The 21,261-nt window shown below is 38.8% G+C and overlaps 1 protein-coding gene and 1 pseudogene across 2 annotated transcripts in view; one reads left to right on the forward strand and one right to left on the reverse strand.

The window, feature by feature from the left end:
- Nucleotides 1-1,190: 1,190 nt before the first annotated feature.
- The window catches only part of CDK19 (cyclin dependent kinase 19), a 136,393-nt gene continuing 116,322 nt past the window's right edge, over nucleotides 1,191-21,261 (reverse strand). For both annotated transcript variants that reach the window (XM_054569831.1, XM_054569830.1), the window contains 8 exons: nucleotides 20,851-20,982; nucleotides 15,941-16,084; nucleotides 15,706-15,775; nucleotides 10,615-10,687; nucleotides 10,103-10,200; nucleotides 9,271-9,349; nucleotides 8,324-8,590; nucleotides 1,191-5,495 (listed from right to left, as the gene is read on the reverse strand). In XM_054569831.1, the coding sequence (XP_054425806.1) occupies nucleotides 5,364-5,495; nucleotides 8,324-8,590; nucleotides 9,271-9,349; nucleotides 10,103-10,200; nucleotides 10,615-10,687; nucleotides 15,706-15,775; nucleotides 15,941-16,084; nucleotides 20,851-20,982 (995 nt within the window). In that variant the 3' untranslated portion in view covers nucleotides 1,191-5,363. The remainder of the gene's footprint in view (nucleotides 5,496-8,323; nucleotides 8,591-9,270; nucleotides 9,350-10,102; nucleotides 10,201-10,614; nucleotides 10,688-15,705; nucleotides 15,776-15,940; nucleotides 16,085-20,850; nucleotides 20,983-21,261) is intronic.
- Nucleotides 15,042-15,133, forward strand: LOC129068054 (uncharacterized; annotated as a pseudogene).

Below are 21,261 nucleotides of genomic sequence, written 5' to 3' on the forward strand. Positions count from 1 at the left end.
ATCAAATGAACAAATTTTTCTGATAAGGTTTGTGTTGCTTGTTCGAGCTGGCTTTCTACAGCCAGCTAGATAAATGATGCTTTGCAAGGCTTTAAAATGCCTACCTCTAGGCAGCCAGAAGAAAGATAGCTTCTAAAGACTGGCAAGTATGGCTAACTTGGCTTAATTTATTTAAATGCAATTTAGATCGTTCCTTTGGGGTGATATTTTATTATGACTTTGCAGCCAAAAATATAAGAAATGAACCTATTTTAAGAAGTGATGCCTATTTCTAGCATTTTCATTATTCATGGAAATTACATTCATTCATCCCTGTCCAAATACAAATACGGCATATTAAGTGATACCGGAATTCCATTCCAGTATACAAAAGTGAAGCTAATGATTTGCCATATTAATTATCTGCTCTGTGTTGGGTATCATGCCAGCTGCTGGCAGTGCAGGAGGAATAAATCCCAGGCGCTGTCCACAAAGAACTTACACTCAGCTAGGGAAACGGGTTCGTGCTTCCAGATTCTTCTCCCTGGAGGGGTAAGGGGTTTGTGCAGTCCTCCACTTTCTTTTACCCAGGTGGCTGGTTAGAAAGGCAGCTGTGGTCGACAAGCAGTTTTCCAAGAGCAGCTCTCTCCTGCAGACAGCACAGCATTGACGACACAGTCTGTGCCCGGCAGTGAAGCAGCTGTGTATGTGCAGTGTCTACTTAAAATAGTAATGGAAGTTTTGCGTGTGTCACTTCAACCTTCTTCAACTCATTCCATGATGCCTTTGACCCTTGGAATAACCTTGGAAGAGCCATCAGGTGAATCCGAAGGGGAAGCCAGGCACGACGGAGTATTCTTACCAATGGAGACTCCCGGTGCCACTCTTCCCACAAAATGCTGCCTGCTTGCTTTTTCTCCACCACCATTCTAATTTTCATTTTCAAAAATAGGATGTTTCCCCTAGAGATGTTTTAAAAGCTGTAATTTTGCTTCTGAGGTATTTGCAAGACTTGCCTCTGTGGTTTTGTGACATCATAAACGTCCCAAATGAAATAACATATGGCAACTCACAGGGAGACTTTGCATCTCTGCACGACCAGCAGGAATGGAAAAGCTTCTAGGCACACAGATGAAATTTAATACTGCACTTGCAACAAGAGTTTTTTTATACTTAAAAAATCCACACAGAAACAAAGTCAATTAAATTTTATTACAACCAAGAATATAAAATAAATGCAATGTAATTTATTTTAGTTTTAACAGTCATTTCAGAAGGATGCCAGGACAACTCAAAAGCGGGAAACACTCAGCTCCAAAGCGGCAGCTTGTCCTGCACCCCATGGAGCAGGCCTTGCTGGGGCGCAGCCGGCTTTGAGCGCACACCTCGCAGCAGGGTGTGGAAAGCATACAGTCATCTCTATAACCATATAAAGAGGGATGCGTGCAGGAAATGCCTGAAAAGAAAGACAAGGACAGGCAAACTTCACAAATAGGAATTATGGGAAATACAAACTAGGCAGTTTAAGAAAGGATGTACTACATAACATATATAAAAAGTACTTTCAACTGTTGTTAAAAAAGGACATCTTCAGTCCAGATTTTGTGTAATACTTTTAGTGTCTACACAGACAAATCTTTAAAAAAATTAAATAGCATTAATTTACTAAATATTTAGGAGATAACAGTGCATTAGGATTTTTTTCATATAATACATACATATCACTCCTTTGCAGTGACAGCATAGAAGAGTAAGTATGGCCTTAGGTACAACACAATTTTTTAAAAATCCTAAAACAATGAACTTTGCTTTATGATATTTGTGACTATTCAAGATTATGGGGACCTAAATTACTATGTTTTATATAAAATGTTACTTACACTTGAATCCTTCGAGCCTCCTTTACGCTAACTGCCATTTCACTGCCTTCCTCCATTCCCTACAAAGGTATCACCACAGGTAAGAGTTTGGGGTTTGCAATTTTCATAGATTTCTTCCTTCATTGTACAGTTTCTGCTACATAAATTTACTCGAAACAGATTAAGTTACAAGTCTTACTGTCCAACTATTTTTTCTTTCTCTAGCAGAGAAAACAGCATGATTTTAGAGGCATACAACTAACTAACAGTTGGTTCACCAGGAATGAGGCAGTGAACATATATGTAAATGTCGTCCCTTTCCATTCTTAAATGTAAATTATGTTTTTAAGAGCAATAGAGTAGTGCAGAAGGCCAAAAGTCTAAGTACTAAAGTTTTAAAACCACACAGATATAAAAATATACATGTCCTTGATTTCTGTATGTTACGGCATGATCTGCTTCATCACAAGGATTGTTTGAGCCTCGTCGCATCAGCCCAAGGCTGCCTTCCCCTCGAGGCTCAGCTGTCCTGAAACTCCAAAATCCCTTTTTCCAAACACGCACCTCACCAGAAAGCTACCTCAACACGGATTGGTGATGTGGAGAGCAGAGCACCTTCATTTCGACCCCCTCCTTCCAGGAACCTCCCCTGGTTGGGTGCTCCCACGTGCTGTGGGCTGTCACCCACTGCGTTCTCAGGGAACATGACAGTAACACATTTTCAAAGAGGAATGTGGTCATTTGGGGACTACAAAGGTAAGTTTAAACCTCAAAATGCTTCACAGTTCTCCTTTTGAGATCCCACAGTTTCAGGGCCCATATAGGTGTTAAAGGCTCTGCTTCCCCTTACACAGAAAAGGAAATTACGAACCCTAATTATTTCAAAGGGTAATGGGCACCTGTGGGCATGCACCACCTGAGGCAGGAACACAGGACAGGGCCAGTGCAGTGCCCAGAGACCCCGACTGTGGGCAATGGGGATGTCTGGCTATAATCTGGAGAACGCCGCACTGGGAATGACTGGTGAATCCCTGTACAGTGTCTCCATCAGTTCTGCCAGTAAAATGCACTCTACACCAGGAATGCAAGGTAGTCCTGTGACTGCAGAAGCACAGGCCACAAAAACTCTGTGTCCTAGTTGCTTGTAAAGTATTAAGGGGCATGGCATTTCGGCTCATGCACACAGTTGGGTATGTCTTTTGTGAAATGTAGTCTCCCCTTAAGGACAGGACAGAGCTTCTATATATTTTAATTTCCTATAGCTAATGAATGGAGTGTGTTCTGCCTACCAAGGGCGACCCAGTTGTTGAAAGGCTGCTGTGAATATTTCAAATGTGCATTAATGTTGTGATATTGAATTGTTGGCTCTCTCGAAGGTAGCTAGGCATAGACACTTCTCTATAGCACTGTTTATTGTAGAGCAGAATTTGGAATAGTAACTCTCTCCAAATGGGACCTTCATATTAAAAAATGGTTTCACTAATAAGCCAACCATCCCAGGAGAGCTTCCTTTCACGGAATAGGTCATTAGCTCCTTAAGTGCTAGGAAGTGTGCCTCGCCCTTTGTAGCTTCCATCCAGCACAGCGCTGGGTACATGGTGAGGGTGCAGTGAGCATCTGACGACCAGTAGCTCTGGACAGTGAGGATTCAGGGCACAGGGTAGAACTTCATACGTGTAGCTACATTATGCAGAGGGCTATTAACTTTTCATTTAAAAAAATGGAAGGGGTAAATTACCATGGGGCACGGTAATTCCTCCTAGTGAAGCACGTCAACTGCTTCAGTGGTGGTGAGTGTCACTAAATAGTCTTTATTATTAATAAGCATTATTATGCTGAAATCAGTAAGGTCCTTGCTGGCTACAGTATCACATCAATAGTGCAAAATGTATACTGGCTTCTGTGTAAAATCTTACTTTACTTGTGTATGGACCCAGAGTATCATAACCAGGTAGATAAGTTCATAAAGTATAGTAAAAAAAATGCTCATAATTTGCATATACAACAATCAGCTATTTCTTCTAGCTAAGGAGACATTTAAAACAAGGCTGGTGCTGCTAGTAGCATTCAGAAGAACACAAACGTCTTGTCCCTTACATTACAGCGGGAGCTCCGAGTCTACACTTCTTTGTGACTCTGGGGAGCGAGGGGTTCTTTACACCGGCTGAGAAAGAACTCGGCCTCCAATTCATAGATCATGGAGATGCAAATATGCACTTTATCTAGTATTAGTTGTATGCTATCTGCCCATAGTTTTTTAGGCACAATTATTAGTTTTCCCCTAGGGGCAAAAGAAAGCATTCAGTGCAATGAAAAGTCTTGACAGAATTAAGTTTCAATAACAACAGCAAATTATGCATACATAATACATACTTTAAACATGAATAAAACCTAAATTTTTTAACATGCTTTAAAAATAGTCACTCTGTAGCTAATGCAGATATGAATGGAGAACACTGCTCTTCGTTCCAAGCAGATTAATTGGCAGGCTTCTACTGAGTACCCTTGATTATGTAAGAAAGCTACTCAAGATGGCCCACATGTGAAGAAACCAAGTTCTTTAGAGAAGCCAACTTTATGTACAATACACACTAAAAGCTTTTCCTTCAAAGGGAAGTAACACGTCCTTTGATCAACATTACTCCTTAAAGAAACCCTAGTGCAGTTAGTATTCTCTTCAGCTTTCTGGTTTGGGTCACCAGAGGACTGTATTTCATCAAAGCTCTTGAAACCCTTTTTAACGTAGGCTTAGCTACATGAAGGTTAAATTTATAATTCTTAATTACTGACTACTATTCAGAGTAAGATGATTTTGGGAACTAAGTTCCATGTAAATGATTATATAAAAATTACCGCATACTTCGGTTCTTCATAGCATAAAGCATAGTAACTGCAAAGATCTAGGCTGTTTTTGGTTGTAGGTTCCCTCTGTCCCACTACTTGTCTTTTTATTAAACCATCCCTGAAATTAGATAAGTAAAAACATAATAGTAAAGTACTTTGGGACAGCAACAATTTCTGTTTAAGACTTCCATGAGCAAAACAGTTATTATATTCTGTGAAAACAATGTAGTGCTTTAAAAGGTGCATTTTTACCTGTGTTGCTAGGTTAGTTCATGAAGTATAAAACTATACACAACTGGAGTCCTGATTCTAAAACATTAAAATCCTATTAAAAAGAGCTCTGAAAAGATAAATCATAGTGATTGCTACAGCATGAGAAAGGTGCACCAGGAAATCCTTCAAAAAAATGCTGAAGGTTACAGAAGTTAAGTGCTGGGATTAGATCAGACGCTTTATCAGAGAAGTCACAATGGAACACATGCAGGGAAAGGGTGTTGGGGGAACTTCACAAAAATCTTCTTTAAGTCAATAAAGAAGAGACATCAGTCAGTCCTGCAAGATGCTCAGTATGTAGTTTTCCTCCGAAGTGGATGAGTTTACACGGCATCACAGTTGTTGCATTTTTGGTTCTTTTCTACGCAGACATCATATTGCTGGCGTCTTTGCTCTGGGTGGCGGCGGTCAGTACCGATGGGCCTGGTGGGATGGGTGGTACTGGGCGCTCTGCTGAGACGAGGAGGAGTAGCCTAGTGTGCTCTGGGACTGAGAGGACCCCTGAACACTGCTTTGGTAATTCAGGCGAGAACTGGAGTGCTAGGAGAAGGAAACGGAAAGAAGTTACCAGGAAAAGAAGAGAAGCTCGTAACAATGGGATGGAGAAATGAGCCATTTTCATCAGAGGCTCCTGGTTCAGATCCAGCTAACTTAGTTTGTTAATACAGTCTGCTTATTTGAAAATCATAGCCTGCCACCACTGCAACCACACGTTTGGCTGGACTTGGCTGGGAAATGAGCTGCGCTGGCGCGCACATAGCAAGGCAGTGGGGAGACTCAGGCCGTCCACCGCTCTCCATGCTGACTAATGCTGGTTAGTCACTGTTTGCGTAAGACAGATTTACAAACAATAATCATCAATTTGGCACTCTTCAGTCAGTGGTATCCATAAAGCATACAGACGTCTGTTAATTTTCTCATTATGGATAACAAAGCTGCGATTAAGAAATCATTTTTAGAGAAAAAGAGTTTTCAGAGGTAGAGGCTAGTGTGGTGGCAGCAGCAGCGGCTACGCAACAGAGCCAGGCGAGGCTGGGCCTGGTGCGGCAGCGGTAAGTGGGCTTTACCAGCTTCAGGTCTTAACTTAGACTAAAACAATTTTCATACATGAAAATGCCCTTAAGAGCATTTTCAAGAGGAGGCAGACACAAATGTATTTCAATTTAATGTACTTTATTACTTTAAATGAAACATTCATCTTCACAGTACCCAAGGCAAATATGAAAAAACACGTGAAAGGAAAATTCATCTATAGAGTAAAAGCATGGTGCCTGGTTAAGCATACGCAGAGCTGGGACCAATGTCTTTGGCTATGCTCAGAAAGAAGGCTGGTTCTCCTGTGAGCGAAGCGGCAAAGAATTTGTGCAATAAAGCTATCACTTGTAGTTAAAATGTAAATGACTTTCAGGTGGCACTGGGTTTTACGAAAGGACAAATCAGCTAGGTCCCCATCTCCTGTGCAAAGGCTGCCAAACTGGACTTGCCACATCTGGTCCAAGGCAGCCAGGCGGTCAGAGAGGCTTTGTTGAAAACAACTCTGCTTGGATCCTTCCTAAGTTACATAATCCTGACTAGCTGTGTTGGTGTAAGAAGCCTTTCAAAATCCCACATTCTAACTACATTTATTTTTTGGAGTTTATCATGAAAAAATGTCCTTTGCACTGAAAAGCTCTATAATTGTTAGGTGGGTAACGAGCACTTTTACTTGAGCAGATTAGGCACAGCACACTGGGTTTTCCAAGCCAGATAAAGAGCACAGCGGTGAAAAGGGACGCCCCCTCCTCAAGCTCGTCTTCCCAGCTAAACAGCTGAGATAGCTACCCGATTCATAGATATGCTGTTTTATTTTTAAGTAAATAGCACAGGATGGACAAAGAAAAGCATTTTGAAGAGCTCTCAGATTTGAAAGGAATAAAAACAGTAGTTAAGTAATCTGTCCATAATTGACTATAATCAGGTTAATACAATCAGAGTTACAAAGATAAGCCAGTATATAGTAAAGGTTTATTGCTCACATGATAGGAATAAATCAATGTTGGAAAAAACCCTGAATTTATAATAAAATTCAAATAGGTTCATGACTTCTACTGTTTTTAGTAGATCAAACTGAAACCTTGATTAGTTTAATGGGAACCAAATGGCAGTGCTATTAGATACCCCTCTGCTTGCAGGGAATCTTCCCAGAGAAGTCTCTAGAGAAGCAGTCACGTGAAAACACATTAGTCTGTTGTGATGTTAAAATGTAAAGCCTGTTTAGGCAGCTATTTATTATGTCTTTCTTGTTCATGTTTCTTGACTCCAGTTCTCTGTTAGTGACCTTATGGCTTCCTTGCCTGTGGTTGCGTTTTCTAGTCTCTAACCTTAATTGCTCCTCCTCCACCAGTTCCTAGGGGGACCACTGTTCTAAACCTTTTTTCTTTTTACCTTTCATTTAAGTTTTTCTTCTCATCTTTTTAGATCTTTTCTTAGCTTGTTGCTACCTTGAAAATGTTTTTTGTTGTTGTTGTTGCAAGATTCCCAGTGGTTTTCACAAGTATTTTTACCTTTCTCCAAATACCAACCCTTTAGACTTTTTTAATTTCCTGAATTTGTAATACAATTGTAGTTTTCATCAAAACACTTTCAACCAAAAATGCTTTCAGCTGGTATTTTTAGTCTCAAAATTATTTATAGTGAGATCAAATAGTTATCTCTGAGAAGTCTCAATCTTAATCCCTTTCTCTTCTATGTTTATGTGGCTTTGTACTGCTTCCTCCCAGTGACAGCAAATCTTTCCTGGTATACAGCTGATTTGTCCAAAAGAAGCTACTCCTCCTCTCCCTTTTCTTATTCTTTTTTTCTTTTTTTAATCCTCACCCAAGGATACGGCTATTGATTTTAGAGAGGTGGGGAGGGGAGAGAAACATTGACATGGGAGAGAAACATCGGGGTTGCCTCCCATACGCACCCCAACCGGGGACTGAACCTCCCACCTAGGTATGTGCTCTGACGGGGGATGGAACTCGCAACCTTTGGCGCATGGGATGATGCTCCAGCCAGCTGACTCACCCAGCCAAGGCTCCTTTCCAACTGCTTATTTAGGTATCTTTTTCTGACCCAAAGCTGATAGGCAGCTGTAGGTGTAAAATGAGAAATTTTCTTTGAGGAGGGAGGTGCCCTCCTCAGGGTGTGAGGATGAACAAGTCAAGAGAGAAATATCTTGCACAATTACATGACATATGACAAAATCTTCATTTTCATATAATGTTCTAGAAACAGGATTGTACAGTTTGTACAGTCAAACTTTAGAGTTAAGTACTACTTAATTCTGAAAGGATCAATTTCATAAAATGTATAAACATTAAGCAGCACGAAATTCAGAGGAGTACCTGATAATCTGACGGCATGACAGGCCCGCCCGAGCTGGCGCCGGAAGGCCCCAGCCGCGGCTTCTTGTTTGGAGGCACCTGATTAAGGCCGGAGTCCTGGCTGTGCTGCAGACCTGCTCCGGCAGCCCCAGCCCCTGCGGCGGCCCCTCCCGCAGTCCCGTTGGTCTGGGTGCTGTTCTGCTGCTGCGGGGGTGCCTGCGGAGGGGCTGCTGCCTGCTGTGGAGGGGCTGTGGGCTGCTGATGTTGGTTCTGTTGCTGTTGCTGATTCTTGGAAGGGAAAAAAAGCAGCAAGCTTGGTATGGAAGTAAGTTAACAGGAAATTTCTTTCATTGTTTGATGGGCATATGTGACTGCTGACCCAATCTGCAGGGCGACCTATGTGGACACCAAAGTGACCGGAATGATTGGAGAATACGGCAGCCAGGGAATACAGCATCCCCAAAGGTCCAAGGACTGAGCCTTGAGTGGGACTATTCTCTGAAGTTCATTTCGATCGCACAGTGACCCTCCCAGTCAGACACAGACATCCCATGGAAGACCACAGGCACACAGAGAATATTTCTGCACTCATTACAACAGCTCTAATAGTCTTTTGATAGTGATTTTGGGGTAGAGGAGTGTGAGGAGGGGCCTCATATCTATCTCTAAGTACGATCAGAAACAGAATGATGCTTTGAAAATCAGCCTACGTAAAGTGACGGTAATAATGCTGAACAAACGCAGAGAGCGAGAATGAAAAACCAGGGAATAAAAAGGCTATAAAACAAGCCAGGAAGGTCATCCATCTGTAAGCTTATTACATTTCAAATTTCCAAGTATACCTAATTAAATACATAATTAAATAAAAGGTAGTTAAATATATCGCGATTATTAAATTATACTTTCCTACATTCTCTTTTTGCCCCCCCTTACTCTCTGAAACTGAGAATGTACCGTGCACTTCATACCTTATCACCCTTCTCTTCAGGTTCATCTTCGTTTAGGAATTCTCGTTTGGGGTATGGAATCTGGCAGCCAGCAAACACACTAAAAATCATTAAAAAGAAGGAATACTTGTTATACCTAAAATCTACAATATCTCTGACATTGTTAATTTATAATTTGACTTTTTTTCTTTAACGTATTTTGTACTCGTCATCTGTCATTGGTGTTTGCTGGATGTCTCCCATCACAACTTAATTTAGGCATTAAAGAATAATTCATTGTCTGAGGTTTTACACTAGTTGCCATGGTCAGTAACAAATCTTAGCTGCTAAGAGAGTTAACACATATGACATAAAACTTCTTCACCCAAACTTCAGTAGCACTAAAAATAACTAAATTTATATTTGCTTCAATAAAGAAAATAAGTCTGTTTTCTCAAAAAAAGCTGCACTTCTAATAAACCTAAGCACAATTATATATGTGGGTACAAACAAGGACGGGGAAGCAGAAGGTCCTGGTAGTGCAGTGGATAGCTGAATTTTAAATTCTCAGTCCTCTACTAAGTTTGGCTTAAACTCTTCTGACTGACCATCTATAAAAGTCCCATCCGCTCTTAGCTTTACTGTTATCTGTAAAACTGATTAATGGCCATTCTTAAAATACTTGTTTTCATTCACACCTCTCTATAGCTTTGCCTCTTTCAAAAGACAGGACCTTTCTCATGAGTACTTCTTCTCCAAGATCCTATTAATGAATGAAGAAAAAACACTGCAGTAACAAGTGTCCTGTTGCTTTCAGCCACTGCCCGACACCCTCAACCTGGAGCAAATGATGCAGAAAAGGAAGGATACATACTCTAATGTTGGCAAGGGGTCCTCCTGAAAATAGGGATCCTGCAGAGCCTGCTCGGAGGTAATTCTCTTAGTTGGATCCATAGTAAGGAGTTTCTGAAGCTAGAGTAACACATAAGAAATTGATAGCACATGAAAATGTTGTTTACAAGTCTACGTTTTGACTTTTGCATTAATGTCTACCAGGATTAATATCAAATGCCATTTGGTACATCTCCCTGCATGATCAGTACACTACACACATTATGGGAAATTGGCAAAAATCATTAGCATTAAAGCCCTTTTAATGCTACTGTAGAACTGAATTCTTTTTTCTGCTGATAAATCATTGGGAAAAAATAAGGCAAGAAGTCAAGAGTAACGTCGCAAGAGAAAACTACTTATTTTGCTCCAGCATCCACTGATTTCTTCTCTTTCTAAAGAGAAGGACTAGCTGGGACAATCGCATGGGAAATGAACTGAGGCCAGAGCTGTGTGAAGGCTCTGGCTTCCCGGCCTGAGGGAGGATGCACCTACCAAGAGGAACACTTTGCTGTCAGGCTTGACCTTGTGTTTCTCCATGTACTTTATGAGGCTACTGTTGGCGTACCTGCAAGGACATAACAATCATACATCATCGGGAACACTCACACCATTCACTTAACAGGAAGCTCTAAGGCTGATTTTCCTGTAAGGTATGTGTTTACGTCAGTTTTTCTTTTTTCTGATTAAAAAGAAATGCATAGCCAAATATTGGTAAATGGGTGAAGAAACAGGAGTTGTTACACACTGCATGAAGAGTTTACATTGTTACAATCACTTTGGGAAATAATTATGCATTAACTATTAGAGTGGAAAACGTGAATATCTTACGACCCAGCAATTCCTTTCCTAGGTACATACTCTAGTCTAAGAGAGATTTTTGTACATGTGTAACAGGATACATGAACAAGAAATGTTCTTGGCAGCATTTTGGTAATAGAAAAAATTGTAAACCACCCAAATGTCTACTAAAGAATGGGTAATGAAATTGTTATGTATGCACATAATATAACATTAACAATAGTAAAAATGAATGTGGGGAAAACAAATTGCAGAAAGTATGATACTATTTATATAAAACCTTTAAAGATATATTAAACTGAACAATAACTTATGTTTTAAAACTACAGTGAGAAATGAGGAATGGTAAATACAAATTCAGAACAGCAGCTACGCTCTAGGAGTGATGCGGACAGGAAGGAAGGGAACACAGAGTACTTCTGTAATCTTAGTGATGTTCTGTCTTTGGTTGAGCGGTGAATAAAGGGGTATTCATTTTTTATTATTCTAAACAGACTACCTATCATATTTTCATCATATATGTTCTTTTCTATATATGAAATATTTCAAATTAAAATGGTTAAGAAATATTCACGGTAGAAAATTTAGAGTATAAAAGTATTAAAAAGAAAATGAAAATCACTCATAATCAAGCCATTCAGTGATAAAGAACCACTGCCAAGATTTTGATAATTTCCCATGGAGATATAGATATATACCTTTATCTATCTATATCTATATATATATATATGAGAGATACAAGCACTGAAGGGTTTTTGTTTTGTTTTTATAAAATTGGGATCATATTGTATAAATTGTCCTAATTTTTAAAAAAATCCTCATCTGAGGATCTCTTTATTGATTTTAAAGAGAAAAGAAGGGAGGAAGAGCAGAAAGGAGGGGCCAGTGGGTGGAGGGGAGAGGGAGAAAAGAGAGTGAAAGACACATCGATGTGAGAGAGAGACACCGATTGGCTGCCTTCCATATGTGCCCCGACCAGGGATCAAACCTGCAACCTTTTAGTGTTTGGGATGGCTTTCCAACCAACTGAGCTACCCAGGCAGGGCTGTTCTAACTTTTTTCACTTAATATTGTTTCATAAACATTTTTCCTTGTCAAAGTGGTTGCATATTTCCTACTGTTATTAATGTTTGTTTCACAACAGTCATGAAATGCCGGTCCTTGTAGATCAATCTAGTACATGTTGTAGGGAGACAATACTGCAGCGCAGGTGAGAATTCCCAGGTGTGAAATGCCAGTAGACTCTGACTCAGTCATTTACCAGTTGTGTGATCTTGGGAAGTTAGTTAACCACTGTGAAAGGCTTAGATCCCTCATTTGGAAAATGAGAACTGTAATTGTATCTACCTTACAGAGTTTTATGAGGATCATATGAGAAAATGTAGGTAAAGGACACAGGACCATGCCCAGCACATAAGAAGTACTCAAATAGCTACGTGTGGCTTCTGCAATTGCCTCCACAAAACAAATTTTCTGGAATTACTGGGTCAAAGGGTATGCACATTTCAAAGCCCTTTTTAGGTGCTCCAGAGCCCTGCTACACAAATCTGGTCTTCAAATCTGCAGTGCGGGCACCTGAGAGCCTGCACTAGAAACACAGATTCTCAGGTCCTATCCTAGATTCTGGATCAGAATCTGCATTTTAATAAGGTCTCCAGGTGATTTACAGGTACATTAAAGTTTGAGAAGCCATCGTTCTCACCAGGAGCACAGAAGTAAGAGTGCTCACTTTATTATAGCCTTGCTAACACTAGGTATCTTCACTTAAAAAAATCTTTGCCATGTATATTAAAAAATTTTCCCTCCAATACCAGGGACACTTTATTGCCAAAGCAGTCATTATGTTTGGTAATGGGGAGAAACTATAAAGTGTATGTAGAAATGGAGTCTGTCTATGTGTTTCTTGTTTTTATGTTGAATCATCTGATTTCTTGGGTTAACTCCAGACTTCACATTGTTTCTATTATAATATAAAAGGTCTTGAACTTGAGAAATCCTACTGCTCAATTCTCTTTGTGGTTTCTTATCTTTCCTAGTATTAAAGCTAAGCTTAATTGTCATTTTCAGAATTACCCTCTTCTAGTTTTGCTACAGTTTAGAAGCTGAATGGTTTCAAAGCAATTCAGACTATATAAATTATGAAGCATTTTATGAGACTACGCTTATTTGAACATCCAGTCTTTAAAGTCAGTTCAATGATTTCCACTTAGTTCTATTTCTACCTTGCCTTCTAATGAGCTAGTAAGTACTGACCCTTGTGGAAAGATTATAGAAACTTCGATTGTTATCCTTCCCAATTCACTCTGAGAATAAGTTTTGTAGTTCTTTTCATTTCATCTGAAATAACGAAAACAAATTATTCTTTTACTTTCTATGCTATTTGAAGTAGTATTTTATGGAATTTTCCTTTATTATATTTTACTTGAATGAGTTGTATGTATTATATTAGATATAGCTCATTTTCAATAAATGCCATTTTGTTTTCTGTATCAATAGTCTGCTTTTATGTGAGTAGAATTGTTGCTTAGGAAGTATGGGCTCTTATCTCTAAACTTTTCCTATTCCTTTTCTAACTGAATTTCACTTATCTTTTAAAATTTCTCTCCTTTTATTTCTGGTTGTTAAGAACACTATCATTTTCTGAAAAAAAATTCCTTTAATCTTTAAACACTGAGTTAAATGTTATGTACCTTCATTAATTTTCTGTATCTTTTGTATTATTAGAGTGCCTGCAATTACTTGAACCACTTTCACTGAATATCCATCTGAGAAGTAACTAATGAGTATGTATTATGTATCAGGCCCTGGGGATGCATATAATGGTGTGTAAAACAGATACGGTCCATATTGTCTAGAGGGAAAGGCAAGTAGGTATTCAAAAGCTAACTGTGGTGTTAAGTGACTAGTGCTGAGAGAAGCAGCATAGGATGCTACAGGAGTACCGTGGGCTGGGGGGTGGGGGCATCTATCTCAGACCTGGCAGGTCAGAGGAGAATTCTTTAGGCAAGTGATGCCAAAACCTAAAGGATAAGTAGTAGGGATAAAGGAGTTAGTCCAGTGAAATGGGTGGGAGGAAAGAACATCCTAGACTGAGGGGACAGACAGCATGTGTAAAAATCCAGAGGACAAGGAAAAGCTCAGGGTGTTTGAGATTCTTAAAGAAATTCATGATGTCTAGACTACAGAATACCAAGTAAAGAGTGATTTATAAGATGAATTTTTTGATGTAGAAGCCAAGGCTCTGTTAGCTGTATTAAGGAATTGAGAGAAATGGTGACTTAAGAGCAACTAGAAGACCAACATGATCAAATCTGTTTTTGTCAATGACTACAGTATAGACAGTGATTTGAGGTTGAAATATCACTCAGGAGGCCATTTGAGGATTCTAGGTGAGAGAGGGGTAGTCTGTGCCCCAATGTGGCAAGATGAAAAGAGAGAAATACAAAGATTTAAAGATATTTAGAACAAAGAACTGCCTAGATTTACTAACTGTTTGGATACTGGAGAGCAAAATGGAAGAGACTGAGCTAATGGATATCTCTCATGTTTTTGGCTTCAAAAATTATGTGAATCATGTACAGTGAGTGGTATCATAAGATACGGTAAGAGTAAATACAGTGGAGGAGAGGTTTAGGAAGACAGATGAGTTCAGCTTGGAACATTTAATTTGAAGTATTTGCAGAACGTTGAAATTGTGATTCCATAAGGCTATTAGATAAATGGGTGTGAAACCTGCAAAAGAGATCTGAGTAGGATATATATAAATTGGGAGTTATCAGCATAATTGACAGTAAATTGTGGCCATCAGAGTCACGGAGACTTCCTGGGAAAACATGTAGAGTGAGAAGAGAAAAACTTGAGCAATACCAATGCTATCTTTAAAAGATGGAGAGGCCCTGACTGGTGTGGCTCACTGGGTTGGGCGTCATTCTGCAAAATGTTGCTGGTTCTATTCCCGGTCAGGGCACATGCCTAGGTTGTGGGCCAGATCCCTAGTTGGGGGTGTGCAAGAGGCAACCAAGTGATGTTTCTCTCAAACACTGATGTTTCTCTCCCTCTTTCCCTCCCTTCCCCTCTAAAAATAAATAAATAAAATCTTTCAAAACAAAAGAGATGGAGAAGTACTGTATGAAAGAAGAGGTTAGCACTCCCCTTGACAAGGATGAAAGAGGGCTTTGAGTATGAACATGGGAATCTAACAATAGTGTTTTTTTAAAGAGATGGGTAGAGGCAAAGGACCTTACCTAAGGATAACAGATGGGCCAACCATCCTGTCCTGAAAATTTTCTAAGTTACACATAAGGCAACCTCTTCCACCTTTTCCTCTAAACATTCATATTTATGACCAACTCCTCTCCTGCCATCATCACCTTTCTTCTCCTTTCTGCTCATCATAAATGTCTCTACAGTTACTCAGAGCCCATGTATTCTCCCTTCTGCCATCCTTACTGGTTACCAGCCTAGAATTTCAGTCACCAGTCATTACTTAGATAAAGACAAAAATCACTGTTGTGGCCTTGAACAAGCCCTTTATTATGCTAAAACAGAAGAGGCATTTAAACTACGTATTGCCCTTTAAATTCTTAGAAGTTTTTAAATACTACAACCAAAGCCTGGCATAGAGGTGAACAACATCTGGAATATGTTCTTTAAGTCATAGGCATAATTAACAGTTAAAAAATCTAAGTCTTTGGTTTAATTAATAACCTATATCTGGTTTTTTAAAGGATTAATTTAAATATTCCCACTCAAGTTACTACTTATATTTAACATGGAATTACTTACGTTGTTCTTCTGAAGTCTTTTTGAAGTGTTGGGTATTCTGGCATCTTTCTAATATCTTCCCAGTCTTTATCTTATAAAAAAACACCGAATATTGTTATAGGAAATAATGTGTTACTTTTATCATAAATCTCCTAGTTATTATGGCTTAAAAATATATAAAATACTTAAAATATGCTTTTGAAAAGGAATGATTTTGAAATATGACTCCAATGTTTTGAAAAGGAAAATAAATTACCTGCAGGAAAGCCCATGACACTAAATATCCGATCTAGTTGATCATGATGAAAGGGATTGCTTGTTTTTATATCTTCCTGACGACAGTGAAAAATAGGCTCTGAAGTCAGCAGTTCAGCAAATATGCAACCTATTGCCCATATGTCTATGAAGAAAGAAAAACAAGGGGGTTTTTGTACACAATTTATTATATTTCTTTGGTTATAATTCCTGAGCATCATCACAACCTACATATAAAAATACTTTTCAGCAAAGCAAATACAAAATACAATAAGTATATTAAGGAAACATGAATATGAAACATGAATAGCTGATCATCACGCAACACCTTGAAAGCCAAATAAACATTTCCTGTATCTTTCCCGATGAAGATAAGCTTGGGAAACTCAATTTAGCAAGCAATAAATTTATATTTAAACAAAAGTCTTTCTAATCACTATTAATTCAATTACTAAAATATTCAACTGATAATCTAATACAGGACATAATACTCAAGATCTGATAGACTAAAACAATATCACCATTAAGTATAGCAACACATCAATCAAATGCATAATGATAAAGCAAAATTTCTGAGTTGTTAAGTCTAGAGGTAAGACCACATAAAATTATTTAGAAAAACAACTTTTGTCTGAAAGACTACCAACTTCAGTTTTTTCAACAAGTTGTATGGTCCAGAAGCTGATAAATACACCAGCAGACAGACACCAGCAGTGACAGATGTTATCAAACACATTTCACTTAGATGTTTCCCCAACCCTAACACCTCAGGATAAAGTTAGGCATCTTTGAAAGTTTTATTAACTATTTCAAACCGCCAGTTATAGATTATTCTATTTGGATTTTATACACTGAAAAACTGTAATTTAGATTCTGAGACTATGGTATATTCACAATGCTTTGCCAAATATGGAAATGAATTAATTTTTGCGAGATGTATATTCACACTTATATACTTAAATAAGCGTGGTTTAACATGTATTTTTCAAAAATAATGCACAGACTGTGGTAGAGTATAGAAAAGTACAGTATTTAGTAGCTTACTAAATGTGGAAATCATATTCTGTAGACAAGTAAGAAAAAAGTCTAATTATATCCACGAGCTAGAATTAGTGTGTGTATGCTATTTGGTAAATAAATTGTCAAATGCAAAAAAACCCATCTAGTAATATCTCACATATCTGACTCCATTCGGGAATGGTTTCCTTCCACATAAGTTAAGCATTTGGACAACGGGAACATTGTCCAAAATAATTATTTTTATTACACCACTATCTGTCAACTTAAGAGGCTATAAAATAAAAAACATAATGTCATCTTTCTTAATGACGTAAGAAAGTCATCATCATGAACATTCCATCACTAAAGAGCAGAGCATTAACACTGTTGAGCACCTACTTTTTAATTATTTTGTTGCTCTTACCATGTTTGTTGTCACTCTTGCCCCGGTATGGTTGCCTCTTGTGAGCCCATCTCTTCCTGCTGGCTGCCTCTGCTAAGCAGTGGACTGGAATAACTACTGTGTGTTGCTAGTCATGCCAATTCCTGGTTTGTCCTCAATTCAAAGGACAGGAACCAGGATCTAGATTTCCCTGAAAACTGCTAAGAGAAGGAATCTCAGTGTAGCAGGTAGTGTTAAATTGTAAGGCTTCCTGCCTCAAAGGAGTCTAATTTTAAATGATCATCTGGTTCCAGTACCGTCTATACCCATTATCTTGTTCTTTCCTTTATCTTGTTCTCCTGTCTGCCTCTCCCCTTTACCTTGTTCTTCTGTCTGTCTGTCTCTCTTCTCACACTCACACACAGTCACTCTGTCTCTCACTAAATGTCATTCCATAAACCTCCAGTGATATAAAATCATCCAACTCTCGTATTTCTACACTCTGAATAGAAATAATATTCATTTCTGACATAAACCAGGTATGAAGAGGAGTAAAAATAAGTGAGTATGTGTGCATTCATAAGTCTGCCATGAATATATTTCAAGCTTAAAGATAACTGATTTGGAGATTTTTTTTTCCTGTGTCTTAACTTTTTTCTTAACGTCTATCTAGAACGGATAATTGGAACTTGACTAAAATAAGAAATTAGTGATTATGTTTTTAATCCTTGGATAAGTGGTAAATCTCATTTACCGAGCAAATAAATTACAAACTAGTTAAAACTCAATTTCAGTTCTCCTTACCCTCAGAAAACAAGAAATATAGTTGGTTTCCAATTCCTACAGAATTATCTTTATTTCTCAAAAAACACATCTTTTAAAATTTTTTTATTAATGTATTTATTTTTAGAGAAAGGGGACAGCAGAGAGAAGGAGGGGGAGAGAAACATCAATGTGTAGCTGCCTTTCGCACCCCCAAATAGGGACCGACCTGCAACCCAGGCATGTGCCCGGACTGGGAACTGAACCAGCAACCTTTTGGTTCTCAGGCTGGCACTCAATCCACTGAGCCACACCAGCCAGGGCAAAAAAACATCTGTTTTTATTTCAACAACAGAGCAATTAATTATAAAATATTCATAAAACTGTTTCTCAAAGTGTGGCTGTCAAAGTGTATGGACTACATACAATACATACATACAACAGAATCACATGATGGTACATGTTAAAAATGGGCCTTACCATGAGTTTTGTATGAGAATCTCTTGAAAGCCCTGGCTGGTATGGCTCAGTTGGCTGGAGCATCCTCCTGTAAACCAAAAGGCTGTGGGTTCTATTCCTAGTCAGAGCACATGCCTAGGGTTTGATCCATGTATGAGAGGCAACCAATCAATGTCTCTCTCTCTTGCATCGATGTTTCTCTCTCCCCTCCCTTCTCTCTAAAATCAACAAGCATGTCCTCATGTGAGGACCAAAAAATATATATATATACATATATCTCAGAGTAGGAGGGGCTTTGGTAGGGGGGTTATTTAGTTTAACAGAGGGTTTTAGCTGAATTTGCCTTTTCTTACTGGGAATCTCCCTTTTAGATACAGACTGTATCAGTGCTGGCTAAGTGTCCAACACATCTGGATTTCTACTGCTATCACATCCTTTAACCCTACCCTATGCTCTGGGTTATCTCATCATCAGTTCTGTTCTAAAGCACCACCTGTTGCTTCCAACTAACAGTCCCCCCTCCTCTGGCTCACTTTCAGTCTCTTCCTATCCTCTCGTGCCTTCTGAGATTGCCTAAGAGATTTTACTGTTCTCAACAGAGAGACCCCAAAAAAGAAGCAGCAAACATAATTCTAAGTCTCAAAAACACAACCCTACAGTCAAAGTCACTTTCTGGCATTTAAATTGAGCCAGGCTCTGATTTAACTCCCCATTCTTAGGAACACTTGATTCCTTCCACTTGTTTTTGGAAGTCTTCCTTTCTTCACCCTTCACAGACAGCTGCCACTACCCCTTGCTTGCTAATAGGGTGGCCTTTGGCACCCCTGACGGGAAGCTTTACAATGGCCGGGACTGCTAGGGGGAGGGTCTGCATTTCTCTACTGTCAAACGCATCCTGGTTTATCTCACAGTGCTGAGGCTACTGTGAGGGCTTTTTTCACTCATTTAATAAAATCCTTCAGCAATATTTATGACACATTACAATATTGCAGCACTGTTGCTAATGTATCAATCCCTGGACAAAGTATAAATGTGTTGCTGGCATCTGAGTTTTGCAGAAATCAGATCCACCAATGAATGAAGACATGACTATATAATCAAACTTTGTTTCTGTTTTTACGATGAATATGTTACTTAACAGTCTCATCTCCCAAATGTAAGAACATCTTTTGTAGTTCTTTGGGTGTAACCAGGTTTTTCATAAGCTTAACAGAAAGGACCATGCTTACCTGCCTGTAAAAGGAAAATCTAAACAAATATACTTAGCAAATATAGGTACCTTATAAAACTAGCCCTTCGTGTTAACAATACTATTTACTTCCTCCCTATCCTTTTTTTTTACCTCTTTTTAAAAAAATCTCTAGATTTGAGGACTCTCTCTTCTTCTTTTTAAAAAATCCTCACCTGAGGATATGTTTATTGATTTGAGAGACAGAAAAAGAAAGAAACATCGATGTAAGAGAGAAACATCGATCGGCTGCCTCCCCTACAAGCCCAACCAGGGATCAAATGTGCAGCCTAGGAATGTGCCCTGACCAAGGATCACACCCGAAACCTTTCTGGTGTACAGGGTGATGCTCCAACCGAGCCACCCAGCCCAGAGCAATGCTCTCTTCTGCACTCCGTTAGTTCACAGCTGGATCCCCTGCGGACAATATAGTGACCAGGTAGCAAAATCTCTGATGCGTCTGTTCTGAGGCAGACTTTAAATCCTTCAGAATGTTTATAACAGATTTTCTTACTTAGTTTTTTTTTTTTTTTCTTTTTTACTTGGAGAGCTGGCAAGATGCTGAGCACAGCTAATGTACCCAGATCTGTCTATTTTCTACCTTAATAGAGAAACTGCCATTCTGTTAACTGGAACAGCAAGAGAGAAAGATTAGTCACATTGTTTCTTGCTTAGGAAAGGCTGACCAACTTTTCCCCAGAGAGAAGGGACTCTTCCAATACCACACTACTCCTGTTTTTCTTTTTGTGAAGAAAACAATTCTAAACCTCTCTCCAGTCCTTCTGATTGATGGTAGGTAAGTGCAAAATAAAATTTGCATGTGGTCATTTCCACAGCAACTCAAAAGGATCACATCTCTCTATTCTCCTAAAGAAAATGCTTTCTTCTTTTCAAAGAATTATTTTCTACTACACAGTTAAAAATCCAAATCCACCAGGCTGTAAAATTTAGGAATAGAGAAGACAACAGGACTTTTACAAAGAGATATAAACTGGTTTTTACAAAGCAGTTTTATTATTATACCATTTGATATTTATGATAATTCAATGCCAAGGTAATAAATCATTTTAGGCTAACTTACCAATGGCTTTTGTATAATGTCTTGCACCAAGCAAAAGTTCTGGAGCCCGATACCAAAAAGTCACAACTACTGGATCCAAATCTGCTAGAGGCTTTAGAGGAGAATTGAATAATCTGGCGAAACCCATATCAGCTAAAAAACAAAATAAATTAATATAAAACTCAGTTTAGTACACTACTGGAACCATATAAGTTTGATGACGAAAGTTACTAACCTTACAGAGTTACCCCTTTCCTCCCTTTTCAACCAGTGGTCTGTACCAGGCACTAGATCTCTCCTTCTGAGGTAGATGCCATTAGTGTGCCTGTTTTTACTGATGAAGAAACTGAGGCTTAAAGGTATTCTTAACTTGACCAAGGTCACAGTCCTATTAAGTACAGCATCAGAATGAGACTCCAGGTCTGATTTCAG

Source organism: Pteronotus mesoamericanus, unplaced genomic scaffold (assembly GCF_021234165.1).
Source record: "Pteronotus mesoamericanus isolate MK-2021 breed Mesoamerican mustached bat unplaced genomic scaffold, CSHL_Meso_final contig_20, whole genome shotgun sequence".
In the NCBI taxonomy this organism is placed as follows: Eukaryota; Metazoa; Chordata; class Mammalia; order Chiroptera; family Mormoopidae; genus Pteronotus; species Pteronotus mesoamericanus.